Genomic DNA, 18,122 nt, shown 5'->3' with positions numbered 1-18,122 from the left:
AGCTGCAGTTTGGACATTTTAAACGGGAGACTGGGGCTGATAGCGGAGAAAGGCTGCGGTCAGATTAACAAAGGATGTCACAATCTGTGGGTCCTAAAATGGCCGCAGGACCTCGTGACCAGCCACAAAAGGTAAAAACCTTACATCCCAGTCTCTAGGTTTTCTGCAAAGCCATGGCCAGAACAAAGGATGGGTATTGGCCATGCAGAAACCTACGAAACCAGGTCGGAGTCCAGACACTGGGGCGCTGACATCAGCATACTCACAATGCCCCAAGCCGACCTAAACAGTTCATCTCAGTGAGGGGGCACAATAGCCCATAGAAAACTACCTGGTAGGTGATGGGAAACCAGTTAACACCCATCACCTCACAATGAAATCCCAATTTACACCGTCTGGCCATCCCCGGTATCCCGGAACATAAGGCAGATCAGAAGATAAAACCTCATACATATCTTATGAACAAAAAGATTCCAAGATCTGGCGGGAGATAGGACGGGTCAGAAACAGTATAACTGACCACTACTTTGGGTGAAAATGTTAAGACGGACAGGAGGCAAGAAGCGCAGAGAAAACCGGGTTCGAAGTCTGAAGTCAAGAAGAAATACTGGAAGAAGAAGCTGAAGCTAGAAGAAAACCTGCAAGAAACGCAAGCAGGCAAGAAAACGAATGCAGGAGGAAGAAAAGACAGGCAAGAAAAACGGATGCAAGAGAGAGGAACAGGCACGCAACTCGAGGAGAAATACTGCCAAACGAACAGCCAGTAACCCCAGTAATAGCCCCATGGTGAGCATGCATTCCAAATCCTACATATCCTGGACATAGTTTAGTGTAGAGGGGAGGGTGGTTGTGAATAAACGTTGGGTGTGTACTAAAATATGTGTTGGTTAAGGTTGCGATGCGTCGTGCGTTCCCCATCTTACAGTCGTGTATGTGTCTTGCAGAACTGTGTTTAAGAATTCATAAGTAAAAGGTATTCGTGTATATGTCTTATAGAACTGTGTGTGTTTTATGATTCATAGTTATAAGTATTCGTGTGATTCGGTATGTGTTTCATAGTCATGTATTATAGAACTGTATAAGTATTCATGGACAATAGTCCCAAGTGCTGAATAAAAGCCTTTTTCATTTAAACCCTGGTTTTAAAATCTGGTCTGGTTGAATTTTTTCTGCACTATAAGAGCTCCTGCATCTAAGCCCAGTGTCTAGAACCGTAAGGGGTGAGTGGGTCGAACCACTCTCGGGGAACCAGTGTGCACGGCCTGGTCAAGGGATCAGAGCAAGGCACGGAGACCTTAGGTCGGGCGAAAGCTCGGCGCAGAAACCCCTTACAGATAATGGCGACCACGAAGGGACACTGGCAGCAGGATGATAGTGTACCAGAAAAGGATTTTAAAACTAGGGACATAATGGACGAGCGCATTGCGGACTATGTGTTTAGTAAGGTGAATATCACCAAACAATGGATGTGTGCGTTACTAGATGACAAGCGCCCACTGGATGCAGCAATCCGGTGGACGGCCAGTACAGCCCATAAGAAATCTGTAGAGAAGGCGGTCTGGCTGACCTGCTATAAAAAGCAGGTCCAGCTTTTGGACCGCGTGGTTGTGGCACAGGCAGCCCAGATCAGGGACCTTCAGGAGGAGGTAGAGGAGAAGGCTGCGGGTGGGAACCAATTGATCGAGGCTCTGGACTCTTTAAACAAAGAGCGCCGGGTCGTGACCAACCGCCACGAAGCCAGGGTAGAGCTGATGGAGTGTCAGATCACTGAGGCTATGCGCAGTAAGGGCAAGCTCAGGGAGCAGTGCGCTTCCCTGAACCACCAGCTGGAGACCCAGGAAGAGAAACTTAGGGGAGTTAGGGCAGCCTATAAAATGGTTTTGGAGGACAGGTCGGAAGGGGCCGACCACGGGGCCTGCCTGCAGGAGATAGAGGGTCTGCGGGGTGCTTTAAATAAAGCAAGCGGGCTGGTCTGTTTGATGAACCCCCCCGCGGGCCAGTCACTAACGGGTGCGAAGGTCCCGGTTCCGATCCCTAGAAAGACCATGGTGGCTTCAGCCCCCAGACTCCACAATTCCCCTAGCTACGAGGCATCCTGGAAAAGGGGTAGTGTAGGGGAAAGAGAGAGAGAGGAGCTCCCGGTCGAGGACTCGGCACCGGCGCCCATGTGCCCGGTCCTGGAAACCAGACGGGGACCCACCGCGCTGAATGGGGACGCCGGACCCATTCAGAGCGAGATCGTGGTGCCCCACAGCTCCCAGCAGTTAAGAGCTATGATCGGACATGTAATTAAATTGTCCGAATCAGGGGACCCTTCGCTGCATTTTAGGGAGATCGAGCAAACCGCCGCAATCAACAGTTGCGACGAGGGAGAACGGGCAAAAATGTTGCTGTTCTCCCTGGACAGCTCGATCCTCCAATGCCTCTCAGACGAGAGTAAAAGAGGGACCAGGACCTACGATCTCCTGCGGGACGAGGTCCTGGAAGTCTTGGGGGTGGGGGATGAGGGTCCTTTTGCCCGATTAGGGAAGACCCTCCAGATGGAGGGAGAACCCCCAAGAGTTTTTGCGGCGCGACTATGGACAGTATATCAGAGTAGTTGTCCGCACGTCCCCGCGCGGGATGACCTGGCCGGGAATGGGAGAGCCCAGTGGCTCCGATGTTTGGTATCAAACAGCCTGGCGGCCGTCAGGGAACAGGCGAAAGCCTGGTTTGATCCCACAAATAGCACGGAGGAGGCGGTTTTGGACCATCTCACGGTTGGGTATAGGAATACCCGGAGTACGACCACCCGACTCGTAACAGGGAAGGTGTACGTAGCGGAGGCTACTGCACTGGCCCAAAAGGAGTGGCGACAGGAGGGTAACCCTACCGCACAGTCCAAGTGTTTCAGGTGCGGTAAGGTGGGACACTGGCAGAAGGATTGCAGGGCCCACACCAAGGAAGATAGGGTTGGCACCACCCAGCGCACCGAGGTCCCAGTTAAGCCCGAGATCATCGAAACGATGATCGAGGTGATGCAGTCCCTCATGGCCGCACAGGGGAAGGTGGCAGTCGCTACCGGCTCCCCGGGTGCGAGGAGGGCACTGGACATTCCCCAATGACATCAGCCCACGCAGCCTGCCTATCTGTGTCCTCTCCGCTACGATGCGTGGAAGAGGCCGCTTGTGGAGATGGTAGTGGAGAGGCAAAGGGGCAGTTATCTGTTGGACATGGGGGCTTCATGCACCGTGGTCCACACAGAGGAACCCTTTGACTCTCCCCTGTCCACGGGGGTCCCTTTCGCACTGGCGGGGTTCACAGGGAAGGAACAGGCTGGCGCGCGTTCACAGCCAAGGATGAGGCAGGTCACGCAGACAGGCAAGGTTGCCTGCGTGAGGGGGGAGGACATTCTCCAGGAATGGAGGGTCTCCCGTTTTGGGTGGGATTCAGGTGAGGAAGAGCCTGATCAGCTCGACCAGGGGCTGGATCCCATTACGGAGGAAGAGGAGTCGGAGGGGGACGACAGTAACGTCCCCGACTCAAGCACCAGGAAGGCGGGGGTAGCGAGCGAAGGCTCACCACCTGTAGATACAGGTAGAGTGAGGCCGGATGCCGCGGGTATACCCAGCACCAAGGGGGCAGAGCTGGATGAGACGGGGCCAGGGTCGGCAGCTGCGGGGGGTACCCGAGCTGCGGCACGGCAGGAACCGGTCCTCAGCCAGGCTGTCCAGGGGGCAGTGTCTAAGGTGATCCTCCGTAGGTCCAGCAGGAAACCCCAACTTAGGAAGTTTTGGCCAGAGGTCAATCACGCCCCGAGGTACGGGAGCCAAGTAGGGAGGAGGGAGCTTACGTCCCGGAGGGGACCTAGCCCCCGCCAGGCAGCGACAGGCTGCGGAGGATCAAAGGTGGGAGACAGCGTGGTGCAGCCGCAGGAGACGACCCGCTGCAGCCCTGACAGGGATTAGCTGAGCCGCCCTGGGAAGGCGGCACTGTATTATATTTTAGGTAAATTTAGATAAGGATAAGCTATTATAGATATGGATATTTTAGGTAATATAGATAAGGATAGGTATTTTAGATAAGTTTAAGTATTTTAGATAAGTTTTGTGGGGATAGTTAGCGTTTAAATAAAGTTGATGCGTCCAGGATGTGTGGGTGTGGGGTGCAGGCTGGGGGTCAAGAGACCCGCCCGCAGAGGCGTTTAACAAAGCCAAGCGCTCCCCAAGAGGCTGGCTATACCATTCTTCTTTATCTGTTTTCTGGAGTGGAAGGAGGCACTCGTATGGTGGATCTTTGCCACGGCGATCGGATGTGGGTGGACCTATCGGGGCCGCACCAAGGACATCATCGTCTACGGCTGCTCCGGGGACACGGCTCCCATCGCGACCGATGGGACTGGAAGGAGAGAAGCGGAGGAGACCGCAGTTTACTTCCATGAAGGCCGGTGGCCGGGGTGGCTGGGATCGAACTCTTCAGAGTATTCCAGCGCCCCAGGTTTTGCTTATCGGGACACCTCATTATTGTGCCCGAGAGTCAAGATCATCGCCCAAAAGATCAGCGCCACCGTTGACAAAAGGATCTGCCTGGTATGCACGGGGAAGGTCCCCGCGAGCAGGCGGTGGTGGCTGAGGAAAACGAGCAGGACAATGGCCAACTCCACTGTTGAGTGGGAGAGACTTGACAACGACGCTCACAGGACTATTTCTGGGACTAAAGAACAGTTGAGTGTGTGTTGGGACAAATGGTGGGAACCGGATGAGGGGATTTATATGTGTATGTGGGGTTCGAGGTATCGTTGCCCCACGGGCAACAGCATATTTTTCCAGAGACAGTGGCAGGATGACGGTAAGGGGATGAGGTGGGATGTTAGCTCACGGGCTTGTGGGGTCCCCCTTTCCCCGATCCCGGTAAACGCCACTGAACTCATCACACGACCACGCATGACACCTCCCACAGTTCCACTGGCAGTAGCACAGGAGGGTGAGTGCCCAAAAACCACTAAGGGGTCCAGGAATAGCCTGGTACTGATACTGACTGACCAGGTATTGTACCAGGGGGTGCACTACGCGGTAGACTCGGTGATTTTTAAACTTCACCGAGGTGCGGTTGCCAGAGTGGTGCCCCAGGGAAACTGAAAGACTAACCGGGTATATCAAGGAGAATGGAGAGACCGTTACGTGCGGGTGGGCGAGCAGGACCCAGCCGCAAGCTGCTAGGAGGACGTGCCCCCCCCCTCCGCACCGAGTAGACTGTGTTTTATATTGTCCCCTTTTAAAATTTGTATAAACTAGGTTTTTGTATTCGAATGTGTGTCAAGAATTCAGCGAAGAAGGTATTCGGATATATGTCTCGTGGAACTGTGTGTTTTTAAGTTTTCAGCGAAAAGGGTATTCGGGTATATGTCTTGTGAACTGTGCGTTTTGTGATTAATAAATAAAAGCCTTTTCATTTAAACCCTGGTTTTGAAATCTGGTCTGGTTGAATTTTTCTGCACTATAAAAGCTCCTGCATCTAAGCCCAGTGTCTAGAACCGTAAGGGGTGAGTGGGTCGAACCACTCACGGGGAATCAGTGTGCACGGCCTGGTCAAGGGATCAGAGCAAGGCACGGGGACCTTAGGTCGGGCGAAAGCTCGGCGCAGAAACCCCTTACACCCCGCACATTAACACTATCCTACACACACTAGTGACAATTTACACTTATTCCAAATCAGTTTACCAACAAACCTGTACATCTTTGGAGTGTGGGAGGAAACCGAAGATCTTGGGGAAAACCCGTGTGGTCACGGGGAGAACGTACAAACTCCTTAGAGACAGCACCCATAGTTGGGATGGAACCTGGGCCTCTGACGCTGCAAGCACTGTAAGGCAGCAACTCTACCACTGCGCCACCGTGCTGCCCTGAGGATTAACTCATCAAACTGTCAATCAAAACTACTACCTACCGCCATGATACTTGGGCTCTTCCTGACTTGGTTGTTAAATGACTTTGTGACAATATTGATGAGAATATCTTTGGAAGGAGTGAATGGGCTACATTATTTCAAAGTAATTTGGCATGGAGGAAGCATTGTCCTATTAAGTATAAGGCCTAATATTCTAACCAATGAACTCGAAACAACATCCATGATAGCTGTATCTTCTTGAATTTATACTCCTATGGACTAAATTTATCTTCACAGCAAAACTATTATGCCAAAATAAGCAAAATCAATTGTAAGCAATTGATAAAAAATGTTTGCATTTTTTTAAACATTTGTGTACAATTTTGTTAATGCTCCTTCTTTATAATTCTAATCGAATTCTCATAATCAACGTGAATTGAAAAGACCAAAATTCCCAGTTGCAGGTCCTACCCTGGTTACGAACAGCTGACATGTACAGCCCGTCCATACGTACCCCTTTAATATTTGGTTTTGAATGCATTTAAAAAGGGGAAGGACTTCAAAAGGCAGAGTGCTTTTGTTTGCAATATCTCATTATCTCATTGCTGCGTATCTGGAGAAAGAATGGTGACATTTTTATCATTGCCTCATCACAAAAATGTTCAAAATGGTTCACCATGTTGAATTCCTAGTTCTCAGTTATGGCCAAATTCCAGAGTCATTTCAGTCAAAGATAGACACAAAATGCTGGAGTAACTCAGCGAGTCAGGCAGCATCTCTGGAGAGAAGGAATGGGTGACGTTTCGGGTCGAGACCATTCTTCAGTCAGTTCACTGCAGGCTACACTTCAGATTGATCGGGGACCTGATCTGCAACATCCCAACACTGGGAAGTAGAACCAATGCAGACAGGAAACTCACATAAACTGATCTTTGCGATTACTGAACTGGTTTTCTTGCTACTGGAAGTTACTGGATTGACTTTAATTAAACAATCATCCAATAACCCTGTTCTGCTATCCTAAATTGTCAGGATATGTGTTGAAGCAATAATAATTATAAGAAACTGTCTCAAGGCCAAGTATTTATTAAATTGTAAACAATGTGCAGCAGAAGAACATCCATAGAATTCCAACTAAAAAAGATGAAACAGCATCCTTGCCTGATCAGGGATGCGTACTGTCTTACAATACGGAATAATGATTAGGATATCTAATTTTGGAGAACTTACAGAAGAGCCTTGTGGACCAGCCAATCCATGATCTCCTTTTTCTCCCTTTTCTCCCTTTTCTCCATTAATACCCTGGAGAGACAAAAATTAGTAAATTGACATATGTTGAATTAACATGATCAATTGAATTTCCTCCATTCAACTTAATCAAAACGTTATCCATGTTCTCCTGAGATGCCGCCTGAGTGGCTGAACTCTGTGTCTTCTCTTGACTGTACAATCTTCTGTTTTACAGATTACATGCCACTACATAAGCAAAGCCAAACAGAATTTGGTCCAATTGTAGAATATCCCATTACTTTGTTATCTCAGTGGGATTCTGGATGTTATCAAAGGAAGTTCAGAATAATAAAACTAGAAAAGTATAATGTCACAAAAATCCCCTTCAGCCTTTGAAATGCCAATTTAGAAAAATCTACTGGCTTTGAACAGAATGAGTTTTTACTGCAATGATTCCTCGGATAGGGTTGTAGCTAAAATAAGAAACCATAAATTTGGTTTTGTCTCCAAAAATTAAGAAATTAAGGGACAATTTGCATGACCCATCTAAAATAACGAAGAGGAATGACAATACAAGAAAGTGTATCTCCCTCTCCTTAACTCAGAAACACTGGAATCGAGGGACACACCATTAAAGTTGGTCTGCACCATTAAAGTTGAATAATCACTTTGGTAACAAAATTGTGGTGCAGGCTTGAAAGATGAATTAGCTGAGTCCCAACATTGTGTTTCGTAATAAAAATGAACTGCAGATGCTGTTTTTTACCAATGATAGACACAAAATGCTGGAGTAACTCAGCGGTCAGGCAGCAAAGGGATAGGTGATGTTTGGGTCAGACTGAAGAAGTATGAAGAAGGTTCCCAAGCCGAAATGTCACCTATCCATTTTCTCCTGACCTGCTGAGTTACTCCAGTACTTTGTGTCTATATTATGTTATTTTGTTCTCCCGCTCTGGATTTATCCTACTACTAAATCTATCTTCGCAGCAAAAAGAGAGAGAGAGAGGGAGGGAGGGATGGGGGGGGGGGGGGGGGGGGAGAGAGAGGGGGGAAGAGAGGGAGAGAGGGAGGGGGGAAGAGAGAGAGAGAGACAGAGACAGAGACAGAGACAGAGAGAGAGAGAGAGAGAGAGAGAGAGAGAGAGAGAGAGAGAGAGAGAGAGAGAGAGAGAGAGAGAGAGAGAGAGAGAGAGAGAGAGAGAGAGAGAGAGAGAGAGAGAGAGAGAGAGAGAGAGAGAGAGAGAGAGAGAGAGAGAGAGAGAGAGAGAGAGAAAGAGAGAGAGAGAGAGAGAGAGTTGTCACTCTGCTGACATGAATCTGCAGATATAGTTATCAAAGAGGAATGGTGAAGAAAGCTCAACTGCTGTGTGCTCAGGCCAGAAGGAAGCAAAGCTTTGCTTTACAAGTAAGATTCCTCAGCCAAAAACATTGCTGAAATCAATGATAAAGGAGTGACCTGGTCAGCCACTGAAAATGGTGTCTCTCTTGGATTGCCCTTTAGGAGAGTAGTGAGTATACCCAGGCATCAGCTTGTCGCATAGATGGTAGAGAGAAAGGGAAGGACGTCCCATTGTCAGCAATTATATTAAGATAACTGGAACCTCTCAAACTCAAATAAAGATATTTCACCACCCAAAAAGCTTTCATTGTCATTTACTAAAAATCCCCAGTCAAGACCTCTGCACAGTTAGCAGCCATCCCATTACTGCTCCTCCATGAGCAGAGGTAGGCAGGGAAATAATAGTTCCACAGTATAGCTTAAGCTACATGCAGTGCATTTTCCATGTGAACTATCACTTGCTTATACAATTCCATCTGAGTAGAAAATATGTGAGTTATTGTGAAAAATTTCTTCAGGGCACTTTTGTCTCCATCAAAAACACTTACAGATAATCCAGGTAGGCCCATGCTTCCTTTATCTCCTCCAATGCCAATGTCACCTTTAGAACCTTTAGGGCCCTGAAAATAAGCACAAAAAAGTATTAGAAAAGGTGCAATCCATTAAATTCTGAAAAAACTTCTTACAAATATTAGGAGATGATTAAATGCCACCAAGCATAAGACAATCGCAGTACCTGCATTCCTGGGACTCCATGTGATCCAGGACTCCCCATGTCTCCCTGTGATGTAGACATAAAAGGGATGCAAAAAACAAAATCTCTGGTGAATCACTCTGATTAGCCCATATTTTCAATAAGCTTTTAATTTTAAGGAAAATCCGCATGCCCTCTTACTTCCTCTCTCTGCACTAAACATGATACATTTTTAGTAATCCATGTTAGAATTGTCAGCAAAAAAAGGATCATAATGTAACAACACAGTAATGAAAATGATCTAGTCCACTCTAACCAGAGTTTAACATTAATATACCCAGGTATACAGCTTGATGGGCTCAATAGGCTAAAAGGAATTGAGAGTTCATTGTCCAACTGACCACAGCAAGTTGCAAATTTTAGATTAATATATTTGGTCATTTTATTTCTATTAAAGATACTAAAATGTTTTAAAATTTCAATTATTTTTTTAAATGTCTTCACTCCATGTGGCCTGGCCTGGATGTGAACTCAGTTCCACACAATGCAATTGACTATAAATTGAATAAATATTAGCATCTTAAGAACAAACCAGCTCAGTTTAAATCAATAAGTTTTTTCCCCTTAAATCTTGGCACCTCCTCTAAAACATTGCTTTCAAATCCTCCTCGTCTGGTAGCAATGTTTTATCAGCTTCAAGTCAGAACAATTCCATATGATGGTAAAATTGGCTCAGAATTCAATATTGCATCAAAGGCACCTTCGTGGGAAGGGGAGCTTCACTGGTCCTTGATATATTGGAATCAAATTATAGCAAAGCTTTATTATTGATGAATAATACAAACGCTACAAAACATAAATCCAGGAATTGTGATGGAGACTGATGATGAAAGCTGCATTTGCATCGTCTGGGGTAGTTTCTATTGGACCTGCAACACAGGCTTCACAACAGTTTTGATTATGGGTTCCTTCCAAATGTTAATATGCCTTTCTCCTTCACTTGTTCATGTCCTGTGCATTGACATTTTAAACTTTTCTGTTTTATATCTTTATTATCTAAATATCCAGTGCAATCACATTCACAAGTTATAGTTGAATTAGGCCATTCAGTCCATCGAGTCTACTCTGCCATTCAATCATGGCTGATCTCTGCCTCCTAATCCCATTTTCCTGCCTTCTCCCCTTAACCCTTGACACCTGTTCTAATCAAGAATTAGTCTATCTCTGCCTTAAAAATATCCACTGACGTGGCCTCCACAGCCCTCTGCGGCAATGAGTTCCACAGATTAACTACCCTCTGAATAAAGAAGTTCCTCCTCACCTCCTTTCTAAAAGAGTGCCCTTTAATTCTGAGGCTAATGGGACTTATCTGGAATCAGAAATCATTTAAACCACACAGCATTTGATCACGAGCTCTGCAAAGTGCACTTAATCCTCAAATTACTTGGTGGTATTTTTTTACAAATTACCAGCATCCAGTGAGAAATGTTCACAGATGTGGTGGGGACTGTTCCACTTATAAGGTTCTCGTATTGGTGAGTTTAGATAAGCATTTGCTTCCTGCTATAATCAATAGTATTTATTCACAAAATGCTGGAGTAACTCAGCAGGTCAGGCAGCATCTAAGAAAGGGTCTCGATCCGAAACGTCACCCATTCCTTCTCTCCCGAGATGCTGCCTGACCTGCTGAGTTACTCCAGCATTTTGTGAATAAATACCTTTGATTTGTACCAGCATCTGCAGTTATTTTCTTATAATCAATAGTATTGGCTGGAGGAAACAAACTATGCAGTGTCCAGTCCTTCCATCTGCGTCATCAAGATGAGACTGGCCCCAGTTACTATTAAGAAGGCTCCTCCTCCATCATAGAAAAGAATGAAGGTCTCCCTACCTTTGGTCCTTGGAATCCTGGAGATCCTTGAGGGCCTGGTGGACCCTGATGACCAGAACAAAAAAATGTTACTTTTGCTTGGAAAGAATTAGAATTTTTTTTCACATTGGTATTCTATGACAGATCGTGCAAATTGCCTTTATAAAATCAAAATTGAAAGCAAAACAATTCAAAACAAACTTTTTTGGGTAGAGGGTCATAATAATTATGGTAAGACCCATTAAAATGCTGATGAAAATTTTGCAGTTAACTAATATTAACTATATGAAGCATAAATTAATGGCAGATTATGTATAAAGGATATCTTCTTTGCTGCACAGTACATTAAGACCATCACTAATCCAAATTTCAACAAGTCAGACAATTAGTATCAATGGCCTGAATTCACAATTATACAGCCACAAGCAACAATAGCTCATGCAGTAGCTCTCAGAAACCCATCTAATTACCGTGACAGTTAAGGTGGCGATCCTCTGTTTGAATGCCAAAATTAAAGAAAAAGACATGTAAGAGCAACCATGTAAAGGAGTTTACTGATTCATTCTACAATTTGTTACAAAGATGTTTTTTTTCCCCCAAAAAGACGATGTATGTCACCTGAGCATTGAATTTAAGGAGCAGATGGCTCTATTTGAGTTAATGGAAACAAACGTTGCATGTTTTCTGTAACAGATGGACAGTCCATTCCATTGCCCATGCAGTGAATGTGAATGAAACCACCTTTCTCCCCTGACAATGCAATCTCAAACTCAGTGGATCAGGCAGGTGGAAGCCAGCCTCCTAAGGGACCATTACAATTTTTCTTTGGCGGCGTCCCCATAAACTTGAGATTTTCAAATACCCTTGCTTATCATTGAACCTAATTTCAGAGGATAATATTTACTTATAAACTTTGGCTTAAACTCTTATTACATTGCAGCGGCCCACACAGATAGACACAGGGCTTTAAGCTTGTCATGGTACCTGTACATGAAAACACAATGTAAGACCTTTAAACCATTGGCTTAAGTATATCTATAAAACTTCACTCAAATTTTATTTGATTAATATTGTAGCTTTGATAATCTATTTCAATGTTCTAGGCAATCTAAAAAGGACTAACTGGCCTTAATAACACATCTGGTACCTATATCTACGGCTAGGATTCAAGGTCAATGGCAAACAAAGTAGAGTTTGTAATCACACGACTATTCTTCAGCAAATGCCTTTATAGGGAGAGTGAGATAGACCAACTCGACATAATGTGAATAGTCTTTCATGATCCCAATATATTTGTATTATGACTTCAGTTGCCTCTAAAGTTATATAAATCTAATGAAAGCTTTGAAGACACTGAGACAAATGGAAATTCTTATGTCAACAAATGTCTGAGACCAAAGAAATAAACATAAGAGCTTGTATCCTTCATCAATCATCATCTATTCCTCAATCCTTTATCACTGTCATGAGTAATTCAACCCTGGCCAATTCAGCCTTTGAGTTCAGAGTGGGGTCAGCTGATGTGCTATTTTGGCCATCACTTGTCCTAGTTAGGAGTGAGGTGGGTCGCAGTGCAAGTGGCAAGGCCTTTTGGAATGAATGCATGGTAAGTGTCCCTTGAGCAACTCTGTAAGAACAATCCCAATGCTTCATCCAGTTGTTAATAGATGCAGACCAACAGCATTATAATCTGCCAATTGGATAATAAATGGATCAATTTTCCAAAGACCTCATGAGGACCGTTGATGGGTGGATGGCTGCTAGATGATCAGTTTATGGGAAATGGGTTGGTGGTTGGAGGTCCCCAGCTAGTGGTCAATATCATAGAGCAATAGATGGAAAACTGTTAAATAAATAACTTGAAGGGACCTATCCGAGTTGGTCCTCAGTGCTGGGCTGAGACCAACCCAATGAGGTTTCTAAGTCTCACCAAGCAGCGTTCCCAAGTAGTTTGGAAACCTGCTCCTGGAGGAGCAGCCTCGGATGTTGTGCGCCACTCCGACCAGAAACAAAAATAACCCTGAAATATTGCCCCAATATATATTGGATATCACTGGATACAGCCTATGTCCCCTGGGCATTATACAGCAGAAACAAGGTAGAAACTACTACATAAATAACAGACCACCTGAATCATACTGTCAGCCCTCAAATTGCATTTACAATTTATTTTACATAGAAATTGGAAGAGCTGAGCACAAAAACATGTGGCTTCACAATCTAATTTCTACCTAATGTTATTAAGGTAAGTGTAACTGGGCTTACCATGTATTGCCTGAATTAGCAGATGCTGTCTTTGAATGGCTAAAATGAGATCATATTCAATTTGCCGGTGCTGACACACCTCACCATGGCTTTAAAATATAGGCTATACAATGGTACAGAGGGTCTGATTGAACCTTGCTTCCTGATAGTTCCCTAAAACACATCACCCTGGAAATTCTGTCTGCATTAGGTTTTTGTGCTCCACACAATCAATGTTTATCAAAAACAGAATTACTAAATGCACACTTGGTATTTGAGAGGCACATTCTGGATCATTTATGGATGTGCACATCGAAGACATGGAAGCTGTAAGACTTTGGCAGTGATGCAAAGAGAGTGCAACACAGCAGCACATCTTTTACAGCTATTCACACAAAGTTCTTCTGTGGACAGAGGCGAATGGTGCAGCCTTCAGACATTGAAGCACATTTTAACTGAATTGAGGGACCTTGCATCAAGTTAAACGTCCCCCAGTCTTACCAGGTTCACTCCTAGGAATCTAGTGTCCATTGTCTTCCAGATTCTCCCACCAGTCTTACTGTCCCTGATTACATTCTATTTATGTCCCGCCCACTCCCCTGACATCAGTCTGAAGAAGGGTCTCGACCCGAAACGTCACCCATTCCTTCTCTCCGGAGATGCTGCCTGTCCTGCTGAGTTACTCCAGCATTTTGTGTCTTCTGGATAAGTCCTGTTTTAAGTGCTTTTCTTCGTGCTAGCTCCCTCTTTTCTGCCTTTATCTTTAGCATTTCTCATTGCATGTCTGATCGATTCACACATCTTCCCCACGCCCTGATCAGTTGTTTGTCCAGAGTGCAGCACCTATGTTAATACCAATCTTCTGTTCACCCATCCTGCTGACAACTCAATAACCCCAACCTCTGATCTCTACTTCACCTGATCCAATTTTCAATCACTTCTTGTAGCAACTGAACCCATTTGTTGAGTAACAGCTCGATCCCTTTTTCCAAGTTACCTCCACTTCACCAGCAGCCCTCCCCATCCCTCCCCCAACCCCGCTCTACTGCCAATTCTCTCAACTACCCCAGCGGAGAGCTGGTGGAGGAGGCCTTTGTGCACACAAAGTGTGGAAGGCCCACCTCAGGTGAGACAAAATCTCTTGGCTGGGAGCCTCACATAAAACCCGCCTGCATTGTTTTACTGACGCCACAGATTTTTTTGATTACTAGGTATCAGCTGTTTTGAACAAATTTTGAAAAGGGTGTTGTTACCCCGTGGAATTTGAGGCTGGATTGGAGAGTTTCTTGGAGATGTGCTCGTGAGTAGAGGCTTTTCTGCAGTCGTACCCACCTGTAGTGCCTGATGGATGTTGCCATTGTAATCTATGATCTCGGTTATTCCTTGTTCACCCTTCTGACCAGGTGGCCCCTGAAAGGACATCATGGCAGTCAAGGTGATATCAGATTTACAGATGAGTAATTTATGACAATTGAATGGAGAATACTGGAAGATACAAAGCAACTTACTCTGGGTCCCATAGGTCCTGATCCTCCATCGTTTCCATGGTCACCCTGGAAAACAGATCACCTGGTTACAAGGCTGTGTGTGTGTGTGTGTGAGCAACCCATGAGGGATATTGAAGGTCCCTCCTCAATAAAATCACTGATACAATTACAGGAAGGTCAGGATTAGAATGTTGATTATGATGCCTAACAGAGAATTCACATAAGGCATGAGATATAGCAGTGGTTGGGCAACAGTAGACAGGAGGCAAACCCAGCCAGGGGTTGATGAAATCAACTTTAGATGGATTTCTTTCTTTGAGCTAAATATCATGTCAAGCTAACAGGTGACAACAGGTGATAGCTAACAGATACAGATACTATCCCAACGTTTAAGCAAGTACTATTGCAACATTTAAGCAGGTACTATGGTAACGTTTAAGAAGCATTTAAACAGGTACATGGACAGGGTTAGGTTCAGAGGGATATGGGCCAAAAGCAGGCAGGGAGGTCTAGTGTAGATGGGGCATGTTGGTCGGCGTGGGAAAGTTGAACTGAAGGGCCTGTTTCCATGCTGCATTACTCTACGAGTCTATGAGACGACCCTCAAAGTTAAATGTATGCATGCTCCCAAGTTCACCGGAACACTGAAGATGACAGAATTTGACCAGTTTGTTTCATTTCCAAAAAGTGACACCGTTTAGCACTCAGATTCCTGTCTTTAAATCACTGCCATTTATATCCAATGTTGCGGTTATTCTTTTCATTTATGATTTACTATTAAGATGTGGATTTTGGCTGATGGCTATCACGATGTAGGAACAACAATGAGCATCATTTCCAGTGTATTAATAGCCACCAATTTAGATGGGGAATTGAACAAAGGAATTGCCTGACTGAGTTGGTTTGGTCTTGCTGCCTACAACAAAAACCTCACTATTAAGAATATCAAAGTTACAAACGGACCCCAAGAGACAGCAGATGCTAGAATCAGCAGCAAAAATCAAACTGCTGGAGGAACTCAACAGGTCAAGCAGCAACTGTTATTAGTACACTGTGTCAGTCCTTTTCAGTGAAAAGGAGATCAGGAGTTGGTAATTTTGTTACATCGTGGGCCGAATGGCCAGGTCCTGTACCCTACTGTTCTATGTAAAATGAATCTTAGTGAAGCATTCCAATGGTCATTATATCATCATGCGGCACGGTAGCGCAGCGGTAGAGTTGCTGCTTTACAGCGAATGCAGCGCCGGAGACTCAGGTTCGATCCTGACTACGGGTGCTGCACTGTAAGGAGTTTGTACGTTCTCCCCGTGACCTGCGTGGGTTTTCTCCGAGATCTTCGGTTTCCTCCCACACTCCAAAGACGTACTGGTATGTAGGTTAATTGGCTGGGTAAATGTAAAAATTGTCCCTAGTGGGTGTAGGATAGTGTTAATGTACGGGGATCACTGGGCGGCACGGACTTGGAGGGGCGAAAAGGCCTGTTTCCGGCTGTATATATATGATATGATATGATATGATATGATGGATTCCCTGTTTACTGAAATACAGAGCTAAATATGCTTCCAATCAGACAATATCTCCTTCAATTCACTGCTCAGTTGGACAGTTGCAGAGCCTTGGATTTGGAAAAAATTAAGACAGAAAAACACCTTCCTATCCCAAGACTTTTGTATTTATATATTTTTTCCAATACAAGGTTGCATTGATGTGAGAGTTGCCATATCAGTTAGAGCAACCCTTATAATGTAATGGTGCAATTACAACTGGTTCATTTCAAGTGCTTGAGCAAAGTAAATATTAAGAAATAATGTATTAATATATTAACATGCTAAATGGAAAAGAAAAGTAATTACAAATTGAAGGTCGACTTTATCAACTTTTGGCCTTAAGATATATAGTTAGACTGAGCCTAACGGACTTGAACATGGAGATATAGAGATATAGCATTGAAACAGTCCCTTCGGCCCGACTTGTCCATGCCGACCATGATGCCATATGTAAGCAAGTCCTATATGCACGTGTTTGGCTCATATCCCTCTAAACCTATCTTATCTCTGTACCTGTCCAAATGATTTTCTTGATTCCCCTACCCTGAGAAAAAAAACTCTGTCCATTTCCACTATCTATGCCTCTCATGATTTTATACATCTCGATAAGATGCATTCCAATGAATAATATTTTAGCCTGCCCAATGTCTTCTGATGGCTCAGTCCCTCTATTCCTGGCAACATCATGGCAATATAAGTTGGAGGAACCACAGAGTTCCTTCCAGGAATTATTCTGAGTGTGGTTGAACAGCATGTAACTAGGCAAAGCAAGAATAACAGTTTAAGATCACTCCTTCCATGCTGAACAAGACTGCAAAGCAGAGTCCTCAAGAATAAACAAAGCATTCAAGGTGACGAGGGAAAAGGACGTAGAATTAGAATATATTCTGCATCAATAGATATTTCTGCAGCATATGAAAACTATTAAAATGTCAAAAACATTTTTGAAATGAATGTAGAATTGAAATAAAATCTAAGATTTTCAATGCTGGAAAAGTTGACAAATTGTTTTCAATAGTATTCTATGTTCTAAGTTCTAAAGTATAATCAGTGAAATTTCCGTTACGGCCAGGGAAAAGGCTACACAGACTTGGAGAGTGTTGTAGAACAGAAAAGGTGCATGATTCTTTGAAAGTGGCAGGTCAGGTGGATGGTGTTGAAGAAGGTATTTGGCATTCTGACCTTCATTGAAGAAAGGACATTGATTACTAAAGTTGGCACATCATGATACAGCTATGCAAATCATTGGTGAGACTAGGAGCACTATGTGCAGTTCTGGTAACCCAACTGTAGGAAAGCTATCATTAAGTTGCAGGAGAGATTTACCAGAATTTATCTGGTCTTGCAATCTTAAGTTATAAGGAGAGGCTGGATAGTCTGGGACTATTTTCTTTGGAGATTAGGATGCTGAGGGTTGATCTTTTTGAGGTGTATAAGCTTATGAGGTTTATACACTCAGTCTTATTCAGAAGTTTATACAGCTCAGTCTGAAGAAGGGTCTCGACCCGAAACGTCACCCATTCTTTCTCTCCAGAGATGCTGCCTGACCCGCTGAGTTACTCCAGCATTTTGTGATACCTTCGATTTGTACCAGCAGCTGCAGTTATTTTCCTACACAAGCTATTGAAGGGCATGGATAAAGTCAACCTCACAGTCATAGTGGAAAATTCACAGAGGATTCCAAAACTAGAGGATACGGGCTTACGGTGAGAGGGGAGAGATTTAAGAGTGACCTCAGAGGCAACTTTTTCAATCAGAGGGCAGCCTGCATCTGGAAAGAGCTGCCAGAAGAAGCTAAAGACATGGATACAATTAAGACTTTCAACAGACATTTGGATAGATATATG

At 44.5% G+C, this 18,122-nt stretch overlaps 1 protein-coding gene across 1 annotated transcript in view; it reads right to left on the bottom strand.

Moving 5' to 3' along the window:
• Positions 1-18,122, bottom strand: part of col25a1 (collagen type XXV alpha 1 chain) — a 231,415-nt gene that overhangs the window by 53,170 nt on the left and 160,123 nt on the right. Inside the window, exons 21-27 of the mRNA XM_078396380.1 lie at positions 14,750-14,794; positions 14,574-14,651; positions 11,468-11,491; positions 11,019-11,063; positions 9,170-9,214; positions 8,982-9,053; positions 7,096-7,167 (exon numbers count right to left, since the gene is read on the bottom strand). Coding sequence (XP_078252506.1) covers positions 7,096-7,167; positions 8,982-9,053; positions 9,170-9,214; positions 11,019-11,063; positions 11,468-11,491; positions 14,574-14,651; positions 14,750-14,794 — 381 coding nt within the window. The remainder of the gene's footprint in view (positions 1-7,095; positions 7,168-8,981; positions 9,054-9,169; positions 9,215-11,018; positions 11,064-11,467; positions 11,492-14,573; positions 14,652-14,749; positions 14,795-18,122) is intronic.

The sequence above is a fragment of the Rhinoraja longicauda genome, chromosome 1 (assembly GCF_053455715.1).
Source record: "Rhinoraja longicauda isolate Sanriku21f chromosome 1, sRhiLon1.1, whole genome shotgun sequence".
NCBI lineage: Eukaryota > Metazoa > Chordata > Chondrichthyes > Rajiformes > Arhynchobatidae > Rhinoraja > Rhinoraja longicauda.
Note: the sequence above shows the minus strand (reverse complement) of the source record. Positions and strands in the feature narration are given on the sequence as shown.